Source organism: Nilaparvata lugens, chromosome 1 (assembly GCF_014356525.2).
Source record: "Nilaparvata lugens isolate BPH chromosome 1, ASM1435652v1, whole genome shotgun sequence".
NCBI classification, from domain to species: Eukaryota; Metazoa; Arthropoda; class Insecta; order Hemiptera; family Delphacidae; genus Nilaparvata; species Nilaparvata lugens.
This window is the reverse complement of record NC_052504.1, coordinates 85245380-85265588: the sequence shown is the minus strand read 5'-3', so window position 1 is coordinate 85265588 and position 20209 is coordinate 85245380. Positions and strand designations below refer to the sequence as shown.

The 20209-nt window shown below is 34.1% G+C and overlaps 1 protein-coding gene across 1 annotated transcript in view; it reads right to left on the bottom strand.

The window, feature by feature from the left end:
- LOC120349413 overlaps positions 1-20203 on the bottom strand; it is a 33202-nt gene extending 12999 nt beyond the window's left edge. Inside the window, exons 1-2 of the mRNA XM_039419393.1 lie at positions 19367-20203; positions 11287-11478 (exon numbers count right to left, since the gene is read on the bottom strand). Coding sequence (XP_039275327.1) covers positions 11287-11478; positions 19367-19439 — 265 coding nt within the window. The 5' untranslated portion in view covers positions 19440-20203. The remainder of the gene's footprint in view (positions 1-11286; positions 11479-19366) is intronic.
- Positions 20204-20209: the final 6 nt, after the last annotated feature.

Below are 20209 nucleotides of genomic sequence, written 5' to 3'. Positions count from 1 at the left end.
TTACAGTTTGGTTAATTCACATTGATTATACATTTTCTAGGTGAATCTGATCAAACTCTTAAATTCAATATCCACTAAGATAAAAGTTGCAATCAAGTAAACGGGATATATATTACCTAAAATTATTATGATCCTTAATTGTATGGATAAGTGAATAAATGAATACAACAAAGATCTTAAACTTGTTAGAGTTGAAGGTCTAATCAATTGGGTCAATTGAATAAAAACTAGAATCTCGTGACTGGAGTTGTCATAGATCTATCTATACAGATAAAAGTATACAGCTGACTCAAACTTGCTGACAGCATTTGCTAGAAAATTACTTGGAATTGACAATAATATTGCTAGCTTTTATTCAATCTACTTAATAGGTATTCTGTACTTTTTAATAAATTATAAATTAATTTACATTAAGAAGGTGCTTTGAATTTTGATTTTTACGTACATACAAGAAGCCCTAAATAGCAAAGTGAACACTGTATTTATAAGTTATAACAAAACTTTATTCATTCAGCTCACACCACCATATCAATCTTTTAGAACAATCTATAATATACCACACAATATAGTACAAATATTGCATTGTATGACACAATCTTTCAATGATAGTGGACAGTATATAGTACAAACATTTCATTACATAGTACAATATTTCAACGGTATTAAACAGAGTTATGCCTAAAAAAAAGTCAAAAGCTATATGATAACCAAGGATTATATCATATGTGTTGAAAGTGTAGGTACGAATTTCTGGATAAAAAAAAATGTTCCTGAAATTAATTTCAAAAAAACTAGCATTGTATGAATAACTTTGGTTGACATATTCTTTGTGTAACGATTCCATGGATATAACTTTATATTGGGTATCGTTGCAGGATGGCAAACAATCGCAATAATTTACAGAGTTCTCATCACTGAATTCGTGGTATGTTATTTTGACAACATTCATAGCACAAGATTTGTTTGTAGTCGGGCAAATGTGTGTCGATTCAGTATGCGGCATGTAGTACAGAACACAGCTACACAGTTGCAAAGCTTTTTTCGTGGCACATTCCAGTAAACAATTATGTCGTGTGTAATATTGAAAGAAATCCAACCTTTTTTCGGTCGTGGTGTAGCATTGATGACGATAATTATTTGGCGATATCGTATGCATTATTGAATCTAACTTACCATAGAGAATTTTTTGTTCGGGATCTATATCTATCCGTAAATGTTGAAAATTCTTGGAGTGATACCATCGCATGTAGGGGCTTGGAACATCCCAAGAATTATGAATTGCAAACTTGAAGTTTTCTGTTACATCGCCAACAATATTAATAATTTCGAGCCCCATAGGTGGATATTCTATCATGAGTGGGTAATTTCTATTAGGCCTATCATAATCTTTCATCAACACCATCAATGAAGGAAACCCGTAGATTTCATCATTGTTCAATTGATAATTATTTTTATCTGGATGAAAAATGTAATGCATTGAATTGTTTTTGTAGATTTTGGAGGGTGGAAACATGTTGCAAGTTATGCAGAGTCCTTCGAAAGTGAAGGTATAGTAACAGAGTGTATCGAAATTAAAATTGCCTCTGATAACATTCTTCTCATGCGCCAAGTCAAATAAAAGGTCAATGAAGGTCGAATCAGATATTTTAAATTTTTCACCATTTGTCCCATTTTGTGTGAAACTAACGTTGTATTTCTGATTGAGAATTTCTGCAGTCAAGCCTAGTATATCAGCTACTTTGTACAGAGAATGCACTTTATCGGGAGTATTTAAATTAAGTTCAATCTTTTCCCATGCAACCGATATTGGACTACAAAATGTTACGGCGGGCGCTGGTAGAGTGGATATATGTTGTTCATAGATTTTTATAGTAATTGGTGTTTCTTTCCAAAAAGCCAATAATACTTCACAATAACTTGATAATGAAATGATACAGCCGCATAAAACTAGACCCCAGAAGAAACGCACAACCCAATTATTATTCGGGGTCGATTATGTATTTCAGTCCATGGAGTGATGCATTTTTCAGCATTTCCTTCACAAGCGGTTTGATCTTCTTCCTTTGTCCTCTATCTTTGCGAACAGAACCGACCTTCATTGTTGAACCACTAACATATTCAGCTTCCATTGGCTAAGAAAACTGTTCACTCAACTAATGAATAAATGCAACTAGAAACAAGTCATCTGAAAATGTACGCGGAACGTAATTTATTTGAAAGCTTTATTTCTCATTTCTTGCATTTATATGTAATAAGGCACGCGAAAATTCTACCCTTGGGGAGTCTCATTTGATTATGGTTCTCCATGTACTGTGTCATGGAGAATTAATTATTGTGAGAGCTAGTAATCCCTTAGTTATATCAATTTGTTTATATCATACAAAATTACGGCGATAACTCAACACCCATAGGATGCCAAATGGATTCGTAATTCGATCCTGGAGCTCTGACGTACTGACGTACATGAATTTAAAATAATTATGAAATATATTGATGAAACCATTTTTTTATCACAGCATACATGAACTGACAACTCCTGATAATTTATCTGAGAGCTTATTTCTAGCATTGATAGGTAATGGGACACCCAGTAAAAAAATTCAAAAATGAGTCATAAAGACCAAGCCATGAGACGTTTTTTTAGTCGGCACGACAGAAAAGGAGGCTCTCCAATTGGCTGGACAGGAAGCTCACTCGATAAGCCAAGCCAATCATCCAATAGGAGAGCTTCCTCTTCTGACATGCACGTGTGGCTTGTAGTCCAGTCAAGGAAGGGTTATAGAGGGAAAAGTTTAGAAGACAATTTCTGACCCTGCAGTTCTGTTTAGAAGGTAATCATACCGAAATTCCCAACTCCTACTCCCTATGCTACGGGTGTGGGGGTGGTTCAAAGGTACCATTTTTTTTTGGTTCCGCGCATATAACTTGAAAACTATACATCTTACATACATGAGTTTTTTATAGAGATTGTTCTATACATACTGTTCTAAACAAACCAGAGCTGTTTAGGACTGATCCGAGGCTGATCTGGGTGGCTCGTGTTTTAATAAAACTATTATGACAATTCACAAGATAAACAATGTTTCTAAATAAAAAACTTTTGATACTTATGCTTCGGCCTGGATTCACAAAGGCCTCTAAAATTTTTATCATGATTGAATACCTCGAGAACCAATCAGAAGCCTTCTCTAAAAAAAATTAGTGAATCAGGGTTTAACGTTTAGAGATGTTATCCTAGTGAGGAAGAATACTAAACCACTCAAGATTTACAATAGCATCCAGCACATAATAGTAGCACTTAGTAGGCATACCAACTCATTCAGATATTTAACAGTTGGGGAGCAAGATCTCATGCTGTCATTAACTCAAAAAATACAATCAGTTGAGGACAAGGATATCTACAATTGGCACACAAATAATTATAAACACAAAACAAAAATGGCTGATTTGATGGAGGATTTGGATTTATTAGACATTGAGGACTTTTCGATTCCAAATTCACAAGATGTCAACAATACAATCCAACCTTTCAACTTGAAAATCATCAATTTCAACATCAGAAGCTACAATAAAAATTTTGAAGAATTTCTTATTCAACTGGAAGACCTGAACGTGGATTTCGACGTGATAGTCTTAACGGAATGCTGGATTGCTGGTGGTGTCTCCTTGAAATCAATTAATAATTATACCTGCTACAAAACAGAAAACAATATCCTACAGAATGATGGAGTAATAATTTATGTCAAATCCGACTATTTTGTCGAAATAAAAGAAATTGCAGTTAGGCAAGCCAACTGTTTGAATATGCATTTAAAAATTGGGAAAGATACTTTTGTTATAACAGCGTTATATAGATCTCCATCACACTTGGACTTAACAGAATTTCTCATTGATCTGAGGCAGATTTTGAATGATAATGGAAAGTATTTTCACATCGTTCTAGGAGATTTGAACATCAACACAAAAGAACCAAATCAGCACAGGCAACTGGAAGACTATGATAATCTACTCAGTGAATATGGATTCCTACATTGTATAAAGCAGGCAACTCGTATTGGAAATAATAGCGCTTCATGTATAGATCATATTCTGATAAACTTTAAAAAAGATATAATACCAATAGTTTTCCCAAATTCTATTACAGATCATTTTATAACTATTCTGGGAATTAAATATGATGCGGTGGAACACAATCACAACAGAAGAAAACCCTACTATGAAAGTATTGATTATAATAAACTTTCATTAGCACTAACAAATGAGACCTGGAATTCCGTGTACCTGCAGGAATGCGCTGATAGTGCTTTGAAGAAAATGATAGAAATACTGAAGAAATACACAGAAGAATGTAAAGTTATTAATAGAGTATCGCACACAAAAAGAAAAATTAAGCCTTGGATTACAAATGGATTAATTACATCAATAAGGAAGAGAGATAAATTACACAGACAAAGCAAGAATAATACAGCGAATCTACAGCTTAGAGAGTATTATAGAAGGTACAGAAATCTACTAACAACTGTAATAGAAAATGCTAAGAAACAATACTTTTCAAGGCGATTTGAAACTTCCAGCAACTCCAAGCAAACATGGGAAGTAATAAGAGAAATAACCGAAGTGCAACGGCCAAGAACACAAATCCACCAAATCAACTTGGAAGGGAGAGAATTGAAATTGGGAGATGATGATAAAGATATGGCAAATTCTTTCAATGAATTTTTTATTAGTATTGGATCAAAACTGGCCCAGGACATTCTAAATAGCGATTGTAATGGCGCAGATGAGCATGCGGCAGCTGATCAGATAGTCTGCCGGTCATTATTCTTTACACCTGTCAGTGAGGACGAAATGATAAAAATCATTAATAGTCTTAAAGATAATAGTGCACCTGGACTCGATAATTTAAAACCAGATTTTTTCAAACAGAATAATACGATACTTGCCAAGCCTTTAACACATATTGCAAACAGAATTTTTGAGGAAGGTGTTTTTCCACAGTGTCTTAAGGAAGCTGTCATTTGTCCAATCTTCAAAACAGGAGATAAGAAAGATATGAATTGCTACAGACCCATTTCATTACATAGTACAATATTTCAACGGTATTAAACAGAGTTATGCCTAAAAAAAAGTCAAAAGCTATATGATAACCAAGGATTATATCATCTGTGTTGAAAGTGTAGGTACGAATTTCTGGATAGAAAAAAATGTTCCTGAAATTAATTTCAAAAAAACTAGCATTGTATGAATCATCTTGGTTGACATATTCTTTGTGTAACGATTCCATGGATATAACTTTATATTGGGTATCGTTGCAGGATGGCAAACAATCGCAATAATTTACAGAGTTCTCATCATTGAAGTCGTGGTATGTTATTTTGACAACATTCATAGCACAGGATTTGTTTGTAGTCGGGCAAATGTGTGTCGTTTCAGTATGCGGCATGTAGTACAGAACACAGCCACACAGTTGCAAAGCTTTTTTCGTGGCACATTCCAGTAAACAATTATGTCGTGTGTAATATTGAAAGAAATCCAACCTTTTTTCGGTCGTGGTGTAGCATTGATGACGATAATTATTGGGCGATATCGTATGCATTATCGAATCTAACTTACCGTAGAGAATTTTTTGTTCGGGATCTATATCTATCCGTAAATGTTGAAAATTCTTGGAGTGATACCATCGCATGTAGGGGCTTGGAACATCCCAAGAATTATGAATTGCAAACTTGAAGTTTTCTGTTCCATCGCCAACAATATTAATAATTTCGAGCCCCATAGGTGGATATTCTATCATGAGAGGGTAACTTCTATTAGGCCTATCATAATCTTTCATCAACACCATCAATGAAGGAAACCCGTAGATTTCATCATTGTTCAATTGATAATTATTTTTATCTGGATGAAAAATGTAATGCATTGAATTGTTTTTGTAGATTTTGGAGGGTGGAAACATGTTGCAAGTTGTGCAGAGTCCTTCGAAAGTGAAGGTATAGTAACAGAGTGTATCGAAATTCAAATTGCCTCTGATAACATTCTTCTCATGCGCCAAGTCAAATAAAAGGTCAATGAAGGTTGAATCAGATATTTTAAATTTTTCACCATTTGTCCCATTTTGTGTGAAACTAACGTTGTATTTCTGATTGAGAATTTCTGCAGTCAAGCCTAGTATATCAGCTACTTTGTACAGAGAATGCACTTTATCGGGAGTATTTAAATTAAGTTCAATCTTTTCCCATGCAACCGATATTGGACTACAAAATGTTACGGCGGGCGCTGGTAGAGTGGATATATGTTGTTCATAGATTTTTATAGTAATTGGTGTTTCTTTCCAAAAAGCCAATAGTACTTCACAATAACTTGATAATGAAATGATACAGCCGCATAAAACTAGACCCCAGAAGAAACGCACAACCCAATTATTATTCGGGTCGATTATGTATTTCAGTCCATGGAGTGATGCATTTTTCAGCATTTCCTTCACAAGCGGTTTGATCTTCTTCCTTTGTCCTCTATCTTTGCGAACAGAACCGACCTTCATTGTTGAACCACTAACATATTCGCAGCTTCCATTGGGTAAGAAAACTGTTCACTCAACTAATAAATAAATGCAACTAGAAACAAGTCATCTGAAAATGTACGCGGAACGTAATTTATTTGAAAGCTTATTTCTCATTTCTTGCATTTATATGTAATAAGGCACGCAAAAATTCTACCCTTGGGGAGTCTCATTTGATTATGGTTCTCCATGTACTGTGTCATGGAGAATTAATTATTGTGAGAGCTAGTAATCCCTTAGTTATATCAATTTGTTTATATCATACAAAATTACGGCGATAACTCAACACCCATAGGATGCCAAATGGATTCGTAATTCGATCCTGGAGCTCTGACGTACTGACGTACATGAATTTAAAATAATTATGAAATATATTGATGAAACCATTTTTTTATCACAGCATACATGAACTGACAACTCCTGATAATTTATCTGAGAGCTTATTTCTAGCATTGATAGGTAATGGGACACGCAGTAAAAATTCAAAAATGAGTCATAAAGACCAAGCCATGAGACGTTTTTTTAGTCGGCACGACAGAAAAGGAGGCTCTCCAATTGGCTGGACAGGAAGCTCACTCGATAAGCCAAGCTAATCATCCAATAGGAGAGATTCCTCTTCTGACATGCACGTGTGGCTTGTAGTCCAGTCAAGGAAGGGTTATAGAGGGAAAAGTTTAGAAGACAATTTCTGACCCTGCAGTTCTGTTTGGAAGGTAATCATACCGAAATTCCCAACTCCTACTCCCTATGCTACGGGTGTGGGGGTGGTTCAAAGGTACCATTTTTTTGGTTCCGCGCATATAACTTGAAAACTATACATCTTACATACATGAGTGTTTTATAGAGATTGTTCTATACATACTGTTCTAAACAAACCAGAGCTGTTTAGGACTGATCCGAGGCTGATCTGGGTGGCTCGTGTTTTAATAAAACTATTATGACAATTCACAAGATAAACAATGTTTCTAAATAAAAAACTTTTGATACTTATGCTTCGGCCTGGATTCACAAAGGCCTCTGAAATTTTTATCATGATTGAATACCTCGAGAACCAATCAGAAGCCTTCTCTGAAAATAAATTAGTGATTGGTTCTTGTGGCATTCAATCATGTTTAAAATTTATCAGAGAATACTTTTTGAAAATAGGTTCCTCTGATTGGTTCTTGTAGCATGTTACCACGTTAAAAATATCTCAGAGTGTAAATTTTCAAATACTTAATACAGAGTAGCCTAAGTTTGTATCTGCTCATTGGGGTGTCTATTGTATTTTAGTTTGAAGTTGGAAATATACCTTTTGTGATGACAAGATACCAGTCAAATTAGTTATGCTTAAGATGGAAGTAACGTGATTATGATTGATTGATTTATTACATGCCAGGTCTTGAAAACCCTGTTGCAATTGTAGACAGATGTATGACGATGTGTTACAGTAAATAAATAAGTAAAAAATAGGTAGTCCAATGTAACTACAACCACTAAACCATATCCTGTTTGAAATCACATCTTATAATACAGTACCATGTAAAAATTCACATACGCAAACAATAATTGGTATTTTTCATTTCTAGTCTGTGAGTAGAATTATTATATTCATACATTCTCTCTCTTCTATAAACTTTGACCTTACTCTTTGCATAAAAAAGTTGTTCTTGATGTAGCTAGTTGATCCAGCTACTTTTTACCTTGAAAACAGCAGTTTCAATATTCACTGTTTTTCAAAACATTCAGTTCCAATAACACCAAATAGAATAGGCCCTAAGATATAGATAAAAGATAGGTCGGCGTGAAAAACTCGAATACGTGACAAATTTTCTCTTTGGTTGATGATAAAGTAGTAATTTCATGTAAATGCTTCTTTAATTTCTTCTATGGATTCTTTGAAGCTTTAAAATACGTATTCATTTTAAAAAGATGTGGGATACTTGAGAATTGCATGGTTTCCAATAGTTGACATTTAGCACATGTTGTGAACACATTTTTTCACTTATTGTACAGTAAATGGCAATCTTTTTCTCTTTACACTTATGTCCATTGAATAAAAAATTTTTTTTCCAGAAAATTGCCTATTAAAATCTTACAGTTTCACTGAATGATCCTATACCTTCCAATATTGAAATTCTTGGGAAATACCCCATAATTCCTGAAGTTTATAATTACAGGTACATCAAGTTTACAAGTTTTATTCAGCTTATTACTTCTATTACCATCAAAATGATGTAATAAATTTTGATAAATACGCTAGTCAATACTTCATAAATTCGTGGATCATTTTTATTTACATTGTTCAACGGAATACAGTATGGGAATTGGAAATGTATTTTAGATAGTAAATTACACAGAAGTTATGGTGCTAAATTCATTTATTAATAGGGATGGGTTTTTATTTAATATGTAATATAACTATCAGAGACAATAAAAATCAATGAGATAATACTAAAAACAATTTTTTTTCTAAATTAAGATGTGAAAAATCAATCTGCTTTACCAACGTTCTCAACAATCAAGAATTCTAAAAGCATCAAAATCGAATAGTACAGAATTTCAACAATGCTAATCAGGCTGAGGCCAAGGAACATGTCCAGGTAGGTCACAGAAGTCACTACGAAACCTTCAAGGGTGTCAGATTCTACACGTATTTGAGGGTAATATATGTCATCAATAAAAACAGCAATCAATCTGCTACTATCTCTGTCAGGAATTGCGTCGAGAGAAACGAATTTGTAACCAGTTTGGTTGCATGAAGCGAAACAGTCACACGTCAGAGACCTTTGCACATTTACTTGGTCTAATATGTCATCGGCACACTTAAGATCTCCGAAACATATAGGAGTCGACTCATTATGAGGCATGTAGTACAGAACGCATCCACAGGAATTCAAAACCGTATCGGTTAAACATTCCATTTTGCAGTTTTGATAAGTGTAATATTTGAAATATTTCAGTCGCCATTCTTTGGGCAAATAACACTTACGACTTGCAGCAGGTAATTCCAGATCGTCATCAATGAGTGTCTGGTCTGGTTCTATAAACACCTGCAGCTCATGATTGCGAAAGTCGTTGCTGTAATGCCACCTCATGAATGGGTTGGGCACGTCCCAGGGGCTGTGGATCGTGTACCATCTGTTCGATCGAGGATTAATCTCAATATTATCTCGTTTCAAGTTTGTGATGTTCCAATCATTTACAGAAAGTCCATTCATTGGTCTCCTTACAAGTGATGGATAGGGAACATCAAATTTGGATGAATTAAGAATTGGAAATCCACTGAACTCCCCTATCACTTCGTAATCATCTGGATTATTATGGAAGGAATGAAGGAATGTATCGTTCCTGTAAATTTGTGATAGAGGCAAAGAGCTACAGGTGGTGCATAATCCTTTATGAGTTAACATGTCATAACAAATGAGAGGTTCGTCAAACCGCATACCCAGCATGAAAGGGGTTTTATCACTGCTTATATATTCCTGGTCCGTGATCACCAGCTTGTCAAACATTCTGTAAAAACTTTCGTCATCAATTCCATTTTGAGTTTGATTATCACGCCAATTATTGAGAATATTATCACAGTCCAAATTTGATTGAAAACCGTATCCTAGAACAATTGTCATTACACCACAAAGAATGGTTTTATCTTCTTTCGTCATATTCATACCGTTGGTAATACCATTTCGTGTATCAGTTGAAATGAGAAAGTCTTGACAGTAGGTTATTGCTGGGACAGGCAGCGATGAGATGGAGAAAGGCCTATTACCCGTCGTTATTATCATTGGAGTGTCTTGCCAGGTATTCCATTTGTCTTTTAAGATATTGATCGAAAACGCTGCAAATGCTCCTATCAAGATACACCATGCAAGTCTTTCAAACCAATGCTTCTGTTCATCACCAACGTATTTCATTCCATGCAACGAACTATTTTTCAAGAAGAACTTCAGAGTCCTGTTCTTTCTAAAGCAGTTGGGAAACATTATAAATCTGAACGGATAGCAGCAACACACAGTAATATGAAATGATCGAAGCACACAGTAATATGAACTGATCTAAGCACACAGTAATATGAACTGATCTAAGCACACAGTAATATGAATTGATGTTCAAGTTTTATCCTGTATTTCAATGGAATCTTCAAGAAAAAATTGACTTGGTGCTACCTCGACTAGCCGCGAAAAACGACTGGAGTTGGATACCTTTTAAACAGGATACCCTTGAAAGCTCATTATCATGAATATATTATTATGCTCTGTTGAGAGTAGTTTATTCCCTTTTCGTGTTTGACATGAACTCTGAACATTTAATTTTGAAATTTGACAGTTTACTGGAACGGGTAAATTTGACACTTGACTGGAACGTCAACTAGACTAATCAATATAACTCCTTCATTGACATAACGCTCTTTTTTTTAATTACTCCTATAACTCTGCAACTGCAAACATATTATAAAGGTCCATAAGTGAAGAAATCCAATCTCATCCAGATTTTACATTTCTTTCTCTCATTCACAAATAATTATTCTCAAATACAATTGATACCTTCTCAAATCAAATTGTTACTTTCTCAAATACAATATTGGAAACGGCGGTATAGACTTTTTTGTCCAATTAATTCGGAAAACATGAAAACTCGATCCTTGTGATATTTCTTGACACAGTGTCAAGGAAATCTGGTTTTCCCAGCCAACGACGAACAATTAAGTATCAAGTAAGTATCTAGAATGTAAAAAAGACGCCTCATACCTCCTTCTGATTCAGGGCTATCAAAGGGCAGTGTGGGTGAGTTGGAGTCCAGCCAATACTCGTAGCCAATGGAGAAAACGCCACACACATCTCCGTCGCACTTCACTTCTAGACCACATCGACTCGCTCCGTTGCAAATACACGTCAGGCATTTGTTGGTGATCGGCTCGATAATTAGATCTCCACGTACTTCTGTAGAGAAAACAAAAATACAAAAAAAATTGTACCATATTGACATGACATTGATAATCAGTAGGAATTACTTCTATCTTAAAATTGCATGGTTGCCTGTAAAGTCGGTATACGGGCGAAAGTTTAACGTGACAACGACTTTGAGTGGTAAAATAATTTTAATGTGAATATTCATTCGTATAGTAGGAAGAAGGATGAAATAATAACTCACAATGAGAGTGAGTGAGAGGCACGCGTCCCTTCCACTCGGGCATGGTTAGCCCGCGCCCACCTAAGAGCGAGAGAGACAACCATTGACTTGACATTTTGAATTAGTGGCGCAGTCGCAGGAGATTGCTTTCGGCGCCTGCGCAGGTTGACTGCTCCGTTTCACTCTCTCTCCAGGTGAATGCCTTCGGAATGCTGCGTTGCTCGCAACTGCTCCTATTCGTGCTCTTTCCAGATGACCGTGAACCGAAACGAACGCTCTCACTCGCTCTCATTGTGAGCGCATAACGTGGGAACGTAACGCAGTTTCTTGAAGTGTCCGGCAAACCAATTTATAAGACGTTGTCACGTCAAAATATTGTTCACGAATGATAATGGTGCGGTGATGTTTACGGTTTACACGCAATTGAACCAGCTTGAGGTTACAGGTCAGTTATTTCAGTTAATCATTATTAAATTATTGTTTGCGAATGATAATGGTGCGGTATCGACTGGGGATTACTTGGAGTTACAGGTCAGTTATCATAACTGGCATTGTATTTGGTAGTTTATTGTAACCTTCGTTGTACACGTCAGTTATTGTAATCGAGGGTTAAAATAGAATGGATATGAATTAAATTATATTTGATGTTGCTTTCCATGACGAAACACTATATAATAACTTTGTTGTAGTTCAGACACTGTGTTACTTGTAAATATTTAAATATTAAGTAAATATTTTACTTTTCTTGGAGTACCTATTGAGGAACGCATTTCACTCCTGAAGAGGATCTTCATCAGCCTGACACCAGGGGCGCTTGCTTTTATAAGTTGGACTGTGTGGCCAAAATGTGTGAAAATATTGCATTTGATTCGAAGTTTATTTGGTCATTTATTAAATTGGATTTGTCATTTTTGAGGTGTTTAAAAATTTTGTATTGTTCAAGAGTGTTGAGTCTCTGGCTTTTTTGAAGGATGTGTAGGATTTCGATATCTGTTTGTATGTTTTTGTGGAAGGGTCCTGTGGCTATTAAATGTAATCTACATTTTATGCAGAACATTAAATTTCACATTTTACATTTGATAGCCATAGGACACACTCACAAAAACATACAAACAGATATTGAAATACTACACATTCTTCAAAAAAGCCAGAGCCTCTACATTCTTGAACAATACAAAATTTTCAAACACCTCAAAAATGACAAATCCAATTTAATAAATAATCAAATAAACTTCAAATCAAATGCAATATTTTTACACATTTTGGCCACACAGTCCAACCTATAAAAGCAAGCGCCCCTGGTGTCAGGCTGATGAAGCTCCTCTTCAGGAGTGAAATGCTTTCCTCAATACTCCAAGAAAAGTAAGTGTTTTTTGAAATATTTACAAGTAACACAAAGTCTGAACTACAACAGAGTTATTAAATTATATTGTTGACATAATAGAAAAAGCCATAAACATCAATTGAGATTATGTCTTAATTGGTATAGGGATATTTTCAGTGGGTGAACATGGTACGGTATGCAGTTACCACTGGGGATATGTCATATTAATAAAGTAAAGAGTCCAATAGGGTAATTCAATAGAAATACCACCAGTTCTTTCATATTTTTGTTAAAAGGGTGATGATCTGAACCATCAAACAGCGGTATCAGTTTCATCATTATTAAAATATTGAGAAAATTAATTTTCTAAAATAAAAATGATGATTAATGTTTTAATAAAACTATTATGACAATTCACAAGATAAACAATTTTTCTAAATAAAAAACTTTTGATACTCATGCTTCAGCCTGGATGCACAAAAGCCTCTAAAATTTTTATCATGATTGAATAACTCGAGAACCAATCAGAAGCCTTCTCTGAAAATAAATTAGTGATTGGTTCTTGTGGCATTCAATCATGTTTAAAATTTATCAGAGAATACTTTTTGAAAATAGATTCCTCTGATTGGTTCTTGTAGTTTGAAGTTAGAAATAGACCTTTGTGATGACAAGACACCAGTCAAATAATGAGTCATGCTTAAGATTTAACGTGATTGATTCATTACATGCCAGGTCTTGAAAAACCTATTGCAATTGTAGACAAATGCGTCACAATGTGTTACAGTGAATAAATAAGTGAAAAATCGTAAAAATAAATTTCAATTTAAAATTAGATTATGTTTTAAATGTTATGGAAGACTTAGCAATAATGGAGCGTTTATCAGACAACAGATATGGAGAGAAAACTGCAAAAATAAGTGGTAGTTGTAGCTTATTCATGCTAAGCCTACGTGAGGAACAGCGCAGCGTTGTTTTCAAGAGCAATGATCTGTTTCTTCATTAATTGAAGGCTATCCTCTGAAAAGAAGATCTTACAAAGCAAGTTATTAGTTATTGCAACTGTCTAGTAAATAGGTAGTCCATTGTAACTACAACCACTAAACCATATCCTGTTTGAAATCACCGGCTCACATCTTATAATACGGTACCATGTACGTGTGGAAATTCACATAAGCAAACAATAATTGGTATTTTTATTTTCTCAGGCGTTAACTAAACCAGTCTGTGAGTAGAATTATTATATTCATCCATTCTCTCTCTTTTATAAACGTTGACCTTACTCTCTGTCTAAAAAAGTTGTTCTTGATGACAGTTGTTCTTGATTTCACCTTGATAACAGCAGTTTCAATATTCACTGTTATTAAAGCAAAACATTCCAGTTCCAATAATCACACCAAATAGAATAAGATATAGGCGTGAGAACTCAATATTTGATAAATTTTGTCAAAGCAGTACTTTCATGTAAATGCTTCTTTAATTTCTTCTATAGCTTCTTTAAAGCTTTAAATACGTATTTATTTTAAAAAATACAAATACTGTACAAGGACAATATAATAAAAATAGAGATGAACATTGAAACATTTAATTAGAATATAACTACAGATTTAAAAATATTTATACAGACAAAAATATTCTTCAGTAAGTACATTATTTACAATAGTCAAGACAATTCGAAGGTGTTGGATAATTTTATACAAGTCACAATTACCATTACATTCATGCTCAGCTAAGGACGGTAAGATAATATGAAATATTGTCACATTCATGAAAAAGGATCAAACACAACAATTTATAAGTAGAAAGAAAAATAAAAAAATTCAGTATTTCAGTAGTGATAATCACTTGAAAAAATGCATGAATGTTGAAACATGTTGTGATTAAATAATTCAAAAAGGGTACTGAGATTTTTTATTTTTCTTTCTATTTATATTACAATTAGCCCTACACAGAAAAGAGATAAACAGCAATTTATGACTGACAAGTTTGTTAGGTTTAACAGCTTTGGTCGATTACGGAAGCGGACAAATAATACTAAGGTATAAGGCCTAGGACTGGGGCAATGAATGGTTTTATATAAGCCAAGGTCACCTATACGAGAGATGGTTAAACAAGGGTTCCACTTTTCATCAAAGTGAAAATTTTTCTATAGGTGGAAAATACTGGCCTTATTAAGAAGTAAATTCCCATTTTTGAAAAATATCTTATCCAACTATTGAAAATGATGGCAAATATTTTAATAATATTAATAAAGGATAGATAAGTGCCCACGAAATCCCTTAAGAACCCCTACTGTTAACTTAAAATTTAGGAAAACGTTGATGAAATTTGCTCCAAAACATCTGTTTGTGTTCCTAGAGGTGCAGGTTTTATTTGTTTCCATGAGAAGTATTATTTCAATTGTGTAAAAAATCATAAATTGTATGAAGTGAAAAATCTTATTCAGAAATATTATCATTCTCTTAATTTTCCAGTATTGAAAATAGTTTATTTTCGAAACATCAGTTGAGAAATGAATGAGCTGTTTATAGCCACTAAGATATTATGACGACGGCGACAATTCAACTATCATTCAACCACTGCATTTCTCCCGCTCCTGTCACCGTCATTTTCAAGTTACAAAATACAGAACAAGAACGTTGGTTTTATTTATTTTTATTTTCAAACATAAATATTCTTTTACAACGTGAGGTATATGTTTTATAGAAATATAAGCTCGGTCATACGTTTTAAAAAGTATAAATTTAAATCTTGAAATGCATAGTTCATAGATAAAATATTACAGTTTGGTTAATTCACATTGATTATACATTTTTTAGGTGAATCTGATCAAACTCTTAAATTCACTATACATTAAGATAAAAGTTGCAATCAAGTAAACGGGATATATATTACCTAAAATTATTATGATCCTTAATTGTATGAATAAGTGAATAAATGAATACAACAAAGAGCTTAAACTTGTTAGAATTGAAGGTCTAATCATTTGGGTCGATTGAATAAAAACTAGAATCTAGTGACTGGGGCTTGTCATAGATCTATCTATACAGATAGACAGCATTTTCTAAAAAATTACTTGGAATTGGCAATAATATTGCTAGCTTTATTCAATCGACTTAATAGGTATTCTGTACCTCCTAAAAAATTATAAATGAATTTACATTAGAAAAATTCTTTGAATTTCAATTTTTACGTACATACAAGAAGCACTAAATAAGTAGCAAAGTGAACACTGTATTTATAAGTTATAACAAAACCTCATTCATTCAGCTCACACCACCAGATCAATCTTCTAAAACAATCTATAATATACCACACAATATAGTACAAATATTGCATTGTATGACACAATATTTCAATAATAGTGGACAGAATATAGTACAAACATTTCATTACATAGTACAATATTTCAACGGTATTAAACAGAGTTATGCCTAAAAAAAAGTCAAAAGCTATATGATAACCAAGGATTATATCATCTGTGTTGAAAGTGTAGGTACGAATTTCTGGATAGAAAAAAATGTTCCTGAAATTAATTTCAAAAAAACTAGCATTGTATGAATAGCTTTGGTTGACATATTCTTTGTGTAACGATTCCATGGATATAACTTTATATTGGGTATCGTTGCAGGATGGCAAACAATCGCAATAATTACTGAAGTCGTGGTATGTTATTTTGACAACATTCATAGCACAGGATTTGTTTGTAGTCGGGCAAATGTGTGTCGTTTCAGTATGCGGCATGTAGTACAGAACACAGCCACACAGTTGCAAAGCTTTTTTCATGGCACATTCCAGTAAACAATTATGTCGTGTGTAATATTGAAAGAACTCCAACCTTTTTTCGGTCGTGGTGTAGCATTGATGACGATAATTATTTGGCGATATCGTATGCATTATCGAATCTAACTTACCGTAGAGAATTTTTTGTTCGGGATCTATATCTATCCGTAAATGTTGAAAATTCTTGGAGTGATACCATCGCATGTAGGGGCTTGGAACATCCCAAGAATTATGAATTGCAAACTTGAAGTTTTCTGTTACATCGCCAACAATATTAATAATTTCGAGCCCCGTAGGTGGATATTCTATCATGAGAGGGTAACTTCTATTAGGCCTATCATAATCTTTCATCAACACCATCAATGAAGGAAACCCGTAGATTTCATCATTGTTCAATTGATAATTATTTTTATCTGGATGAAAAATGTAATGCATTGAATTGTTTTTGTAGATTTTGGAGGGTGGAAACATGTTGCAAGTTGTGCAGAGTCCTTCGAAAGTGAAGGTATAGTAACAGAGTGTATCGAAATTAAAATTGCCTCTGAAAACATTCTTCTCATGCGCCAAGTCAAATAAAAGGTCAATGAAGGTTGAATCAGATATTTTAAATTTTTCACCATTTGTCCCATTTTGTGTGAAACTAACGTTGTATTTCTGATTGAGAATTTCTGCAGTCAAGCCTAGTATATCAGCTACTTTGTACAGAGAATGCACTTTATCGGGAGTATTTAAATTAAGTTCAATCTTTTCCCATGCAACCGATATTGGACTACAAAATGTTACGGCGGGCGCTGGTAGAGTGGATATATGTTGTTCATAGATTTTTATAGTAATTGGTGTTTCTTTCCAAAAAGCCAATAGTACTTCACAATAACTTGATAATGAAATGATACAGCCGCATAAAACTAGACCCCAGAAGAAACGCACAACCCAATTATTATTCGGGTCGATTATGTATTTCAGTCCATGGAGTGATGCATTTTTCAGCATTTCCTTCACAAGCGGTTTGATCTTCTTCCTTCGTCCTCTATCTTTGTGAACAGAACTGACCTTCATTGTTGAACCACTAACATATTCAGCTTCCATTGGGTAAGAAAACTGTTCACTCAACTAATGAATAGATGAAACTAGAAACAAGTCATCTGAAAATGTACGCGGAACGTAATTTATTTGAAAGCTTATTTCTCATTTCTTGCATTTATATGTGATAAGGCACGCGAAAATTCTACCCTTGGGGAGTCTCATTTGATATGGTTCTCCATGTAATGTGTCATGGAGAATTAATTATTCTGAGAGATAGTAATCCCTTAGTTATATCAATTTGTTCTTATCATACAAAATTACGGCGATAACTCAACACCCAGAGGATGCCAAATGGATTCGTAATTCGATCCTGGAGCGCTGACGTACTGACGTACATGAATTTCAAATAATTATGAAATATATTGATGAAACCATTTTTTATCACAGCATACATGAACTGACAACTCCTGATAATTTATCTGAGAGCTTATTTCTAGCATTGATAGGTAATGGGACACGCAGTAAAAATTCAAAAATGAGTCATAAAGATCAAGCCATGAGACGTTTTTTTAGTCGGCACGACAGAAAAGGAGGCTCTCCAATTGGCTGGACAGGAAGCTTACTCGATACGCCAAGCCAATCATCCAATCGGAGAGCTTCCTGTTCTGTGTTCTGACATGCACGTGTGGCTTGTATAGTTCAGTCAAGGGAGGGTTATAGAGGGAAAAGTTTAGAAGACAATTTCTGACCCTGCAGTTCTGTTTAGGAGGTATTCATACCGAAATTCCCAACCCCTACCCCCTGTGCTAAGGGTGGGGGTGGTTCAAAGGTACCATTTTTTTGGTTCCGCGCATATAACTTGAAAACTATACATATTACATACATGACTGTTTATAGAGATTGTTCTGTACATACTGTTCTAAACAGACCAGAGCAGAGACTGCTCTGATCTGGGTGGCTCGTGTTTTAAGAAAACTATTATGACAATTCACAAGATAAACAATGTTTCTAAATAAAAAAACTTTTAAAACTCATGCTTCGGCCTGGATGCACAAAAGGCTCTAAAATTTTAATCATGATTGAATACCTAGAGAACCAATCAGAAGCCATCTCTGAAAATAAATTAGTGATGGTTCTTGTGGCATTCAATCATGTTTAAAATTTATCAGAGAATACTTTTTGAAAATAAGGTTTCTCTGATTGGTTCTTGTGTCATTTTATCACGGTTAAAATATCTCAGAGTGTAAATTCTCAAATGCTTAATACAGAGTAGCCTAAGTTTGTATCTGATAATTGGTGTGTCTATTGTATTTTAGTTTGAAGTTAGAAATAGACCTTTGTGACTAGTTTTTTGTGATGACAAGATACCAGTCAAATGAGTTATACTTAAGATGGAAGTAACGTGATTATGATTGATTGATTTATTTATTTCATGCCAGGTCTTGAAAACCCTATTGCAATTGTAGACAAATTTATGACGATGTGTTACAGTAAATAAATAAGTAAAAAAATCGTAAACATAAATTCCAATTAAAAATTAGATTATGTTTTGAAAGTTATGGAAGACTTACCAATAGTGGAGCCTTTATCAGACAACAGATATGGAGAAAGAACTGCAAAAATAAGTGGTTGTACCTTATTCATGCTAAGCCTACGTGAAGAACAGCGCTGCGTTGTTTTCAAGAGCAATGAACTGTTTCTTCATTAATTGAAGGCTATCCTCTGGAAAGAAGATTTTACAAACAAAGCAAGTTATTAGTTATTGCAACTGTCGAGTAAGTAGGTAGTCCATTGTAACTACAACCACTAAAGCATATCCTGTTTGAAATCACCGACTCACATCTTATAATACGGTACCATGTACGTGTGGAAATAATTGGTATTTTTCATTTCTTATTCCTTAACTGAACCAGTCTTTGAGTAGAATTATTATATTCATCCATTCTCTCTCTTCTATAAACTTTGACCTTACTCTTTGCATAAAAAAGTTGTTCTTGATGTAGCTAGTTGATCCAGCTACTTTTCACCTTGAAAACAGCAGTTTCAATATTCACTGTTTTTCAAGAAAAGCATTCCAGTTCCAATAACACCAAATAGAATAGCGGCCCTAGATATAGATAAAAGATAGGTAGGCGTGAAAAACTCAAATACGTGACAAATTTCCTCTTTGGTTAATGATAAAGTAGTAATTTCATGTAAATGCTTCTTTTATTTCTTCTATGGATTCTTAAAAGGTTTAAAATACATATTTATTTTAAAAATAAGATGTGGGATACTTGAGAATTGCATGGTTTCCAATAGATGACATTTAGCACATGTTGTGAACACATTTTTTCACTTATTGTACAGTAAATGGCAATCTTTTTCTCTTTTCACTTATGACCATTGAATAAAAAAAATTTCTTCAAGAAAGT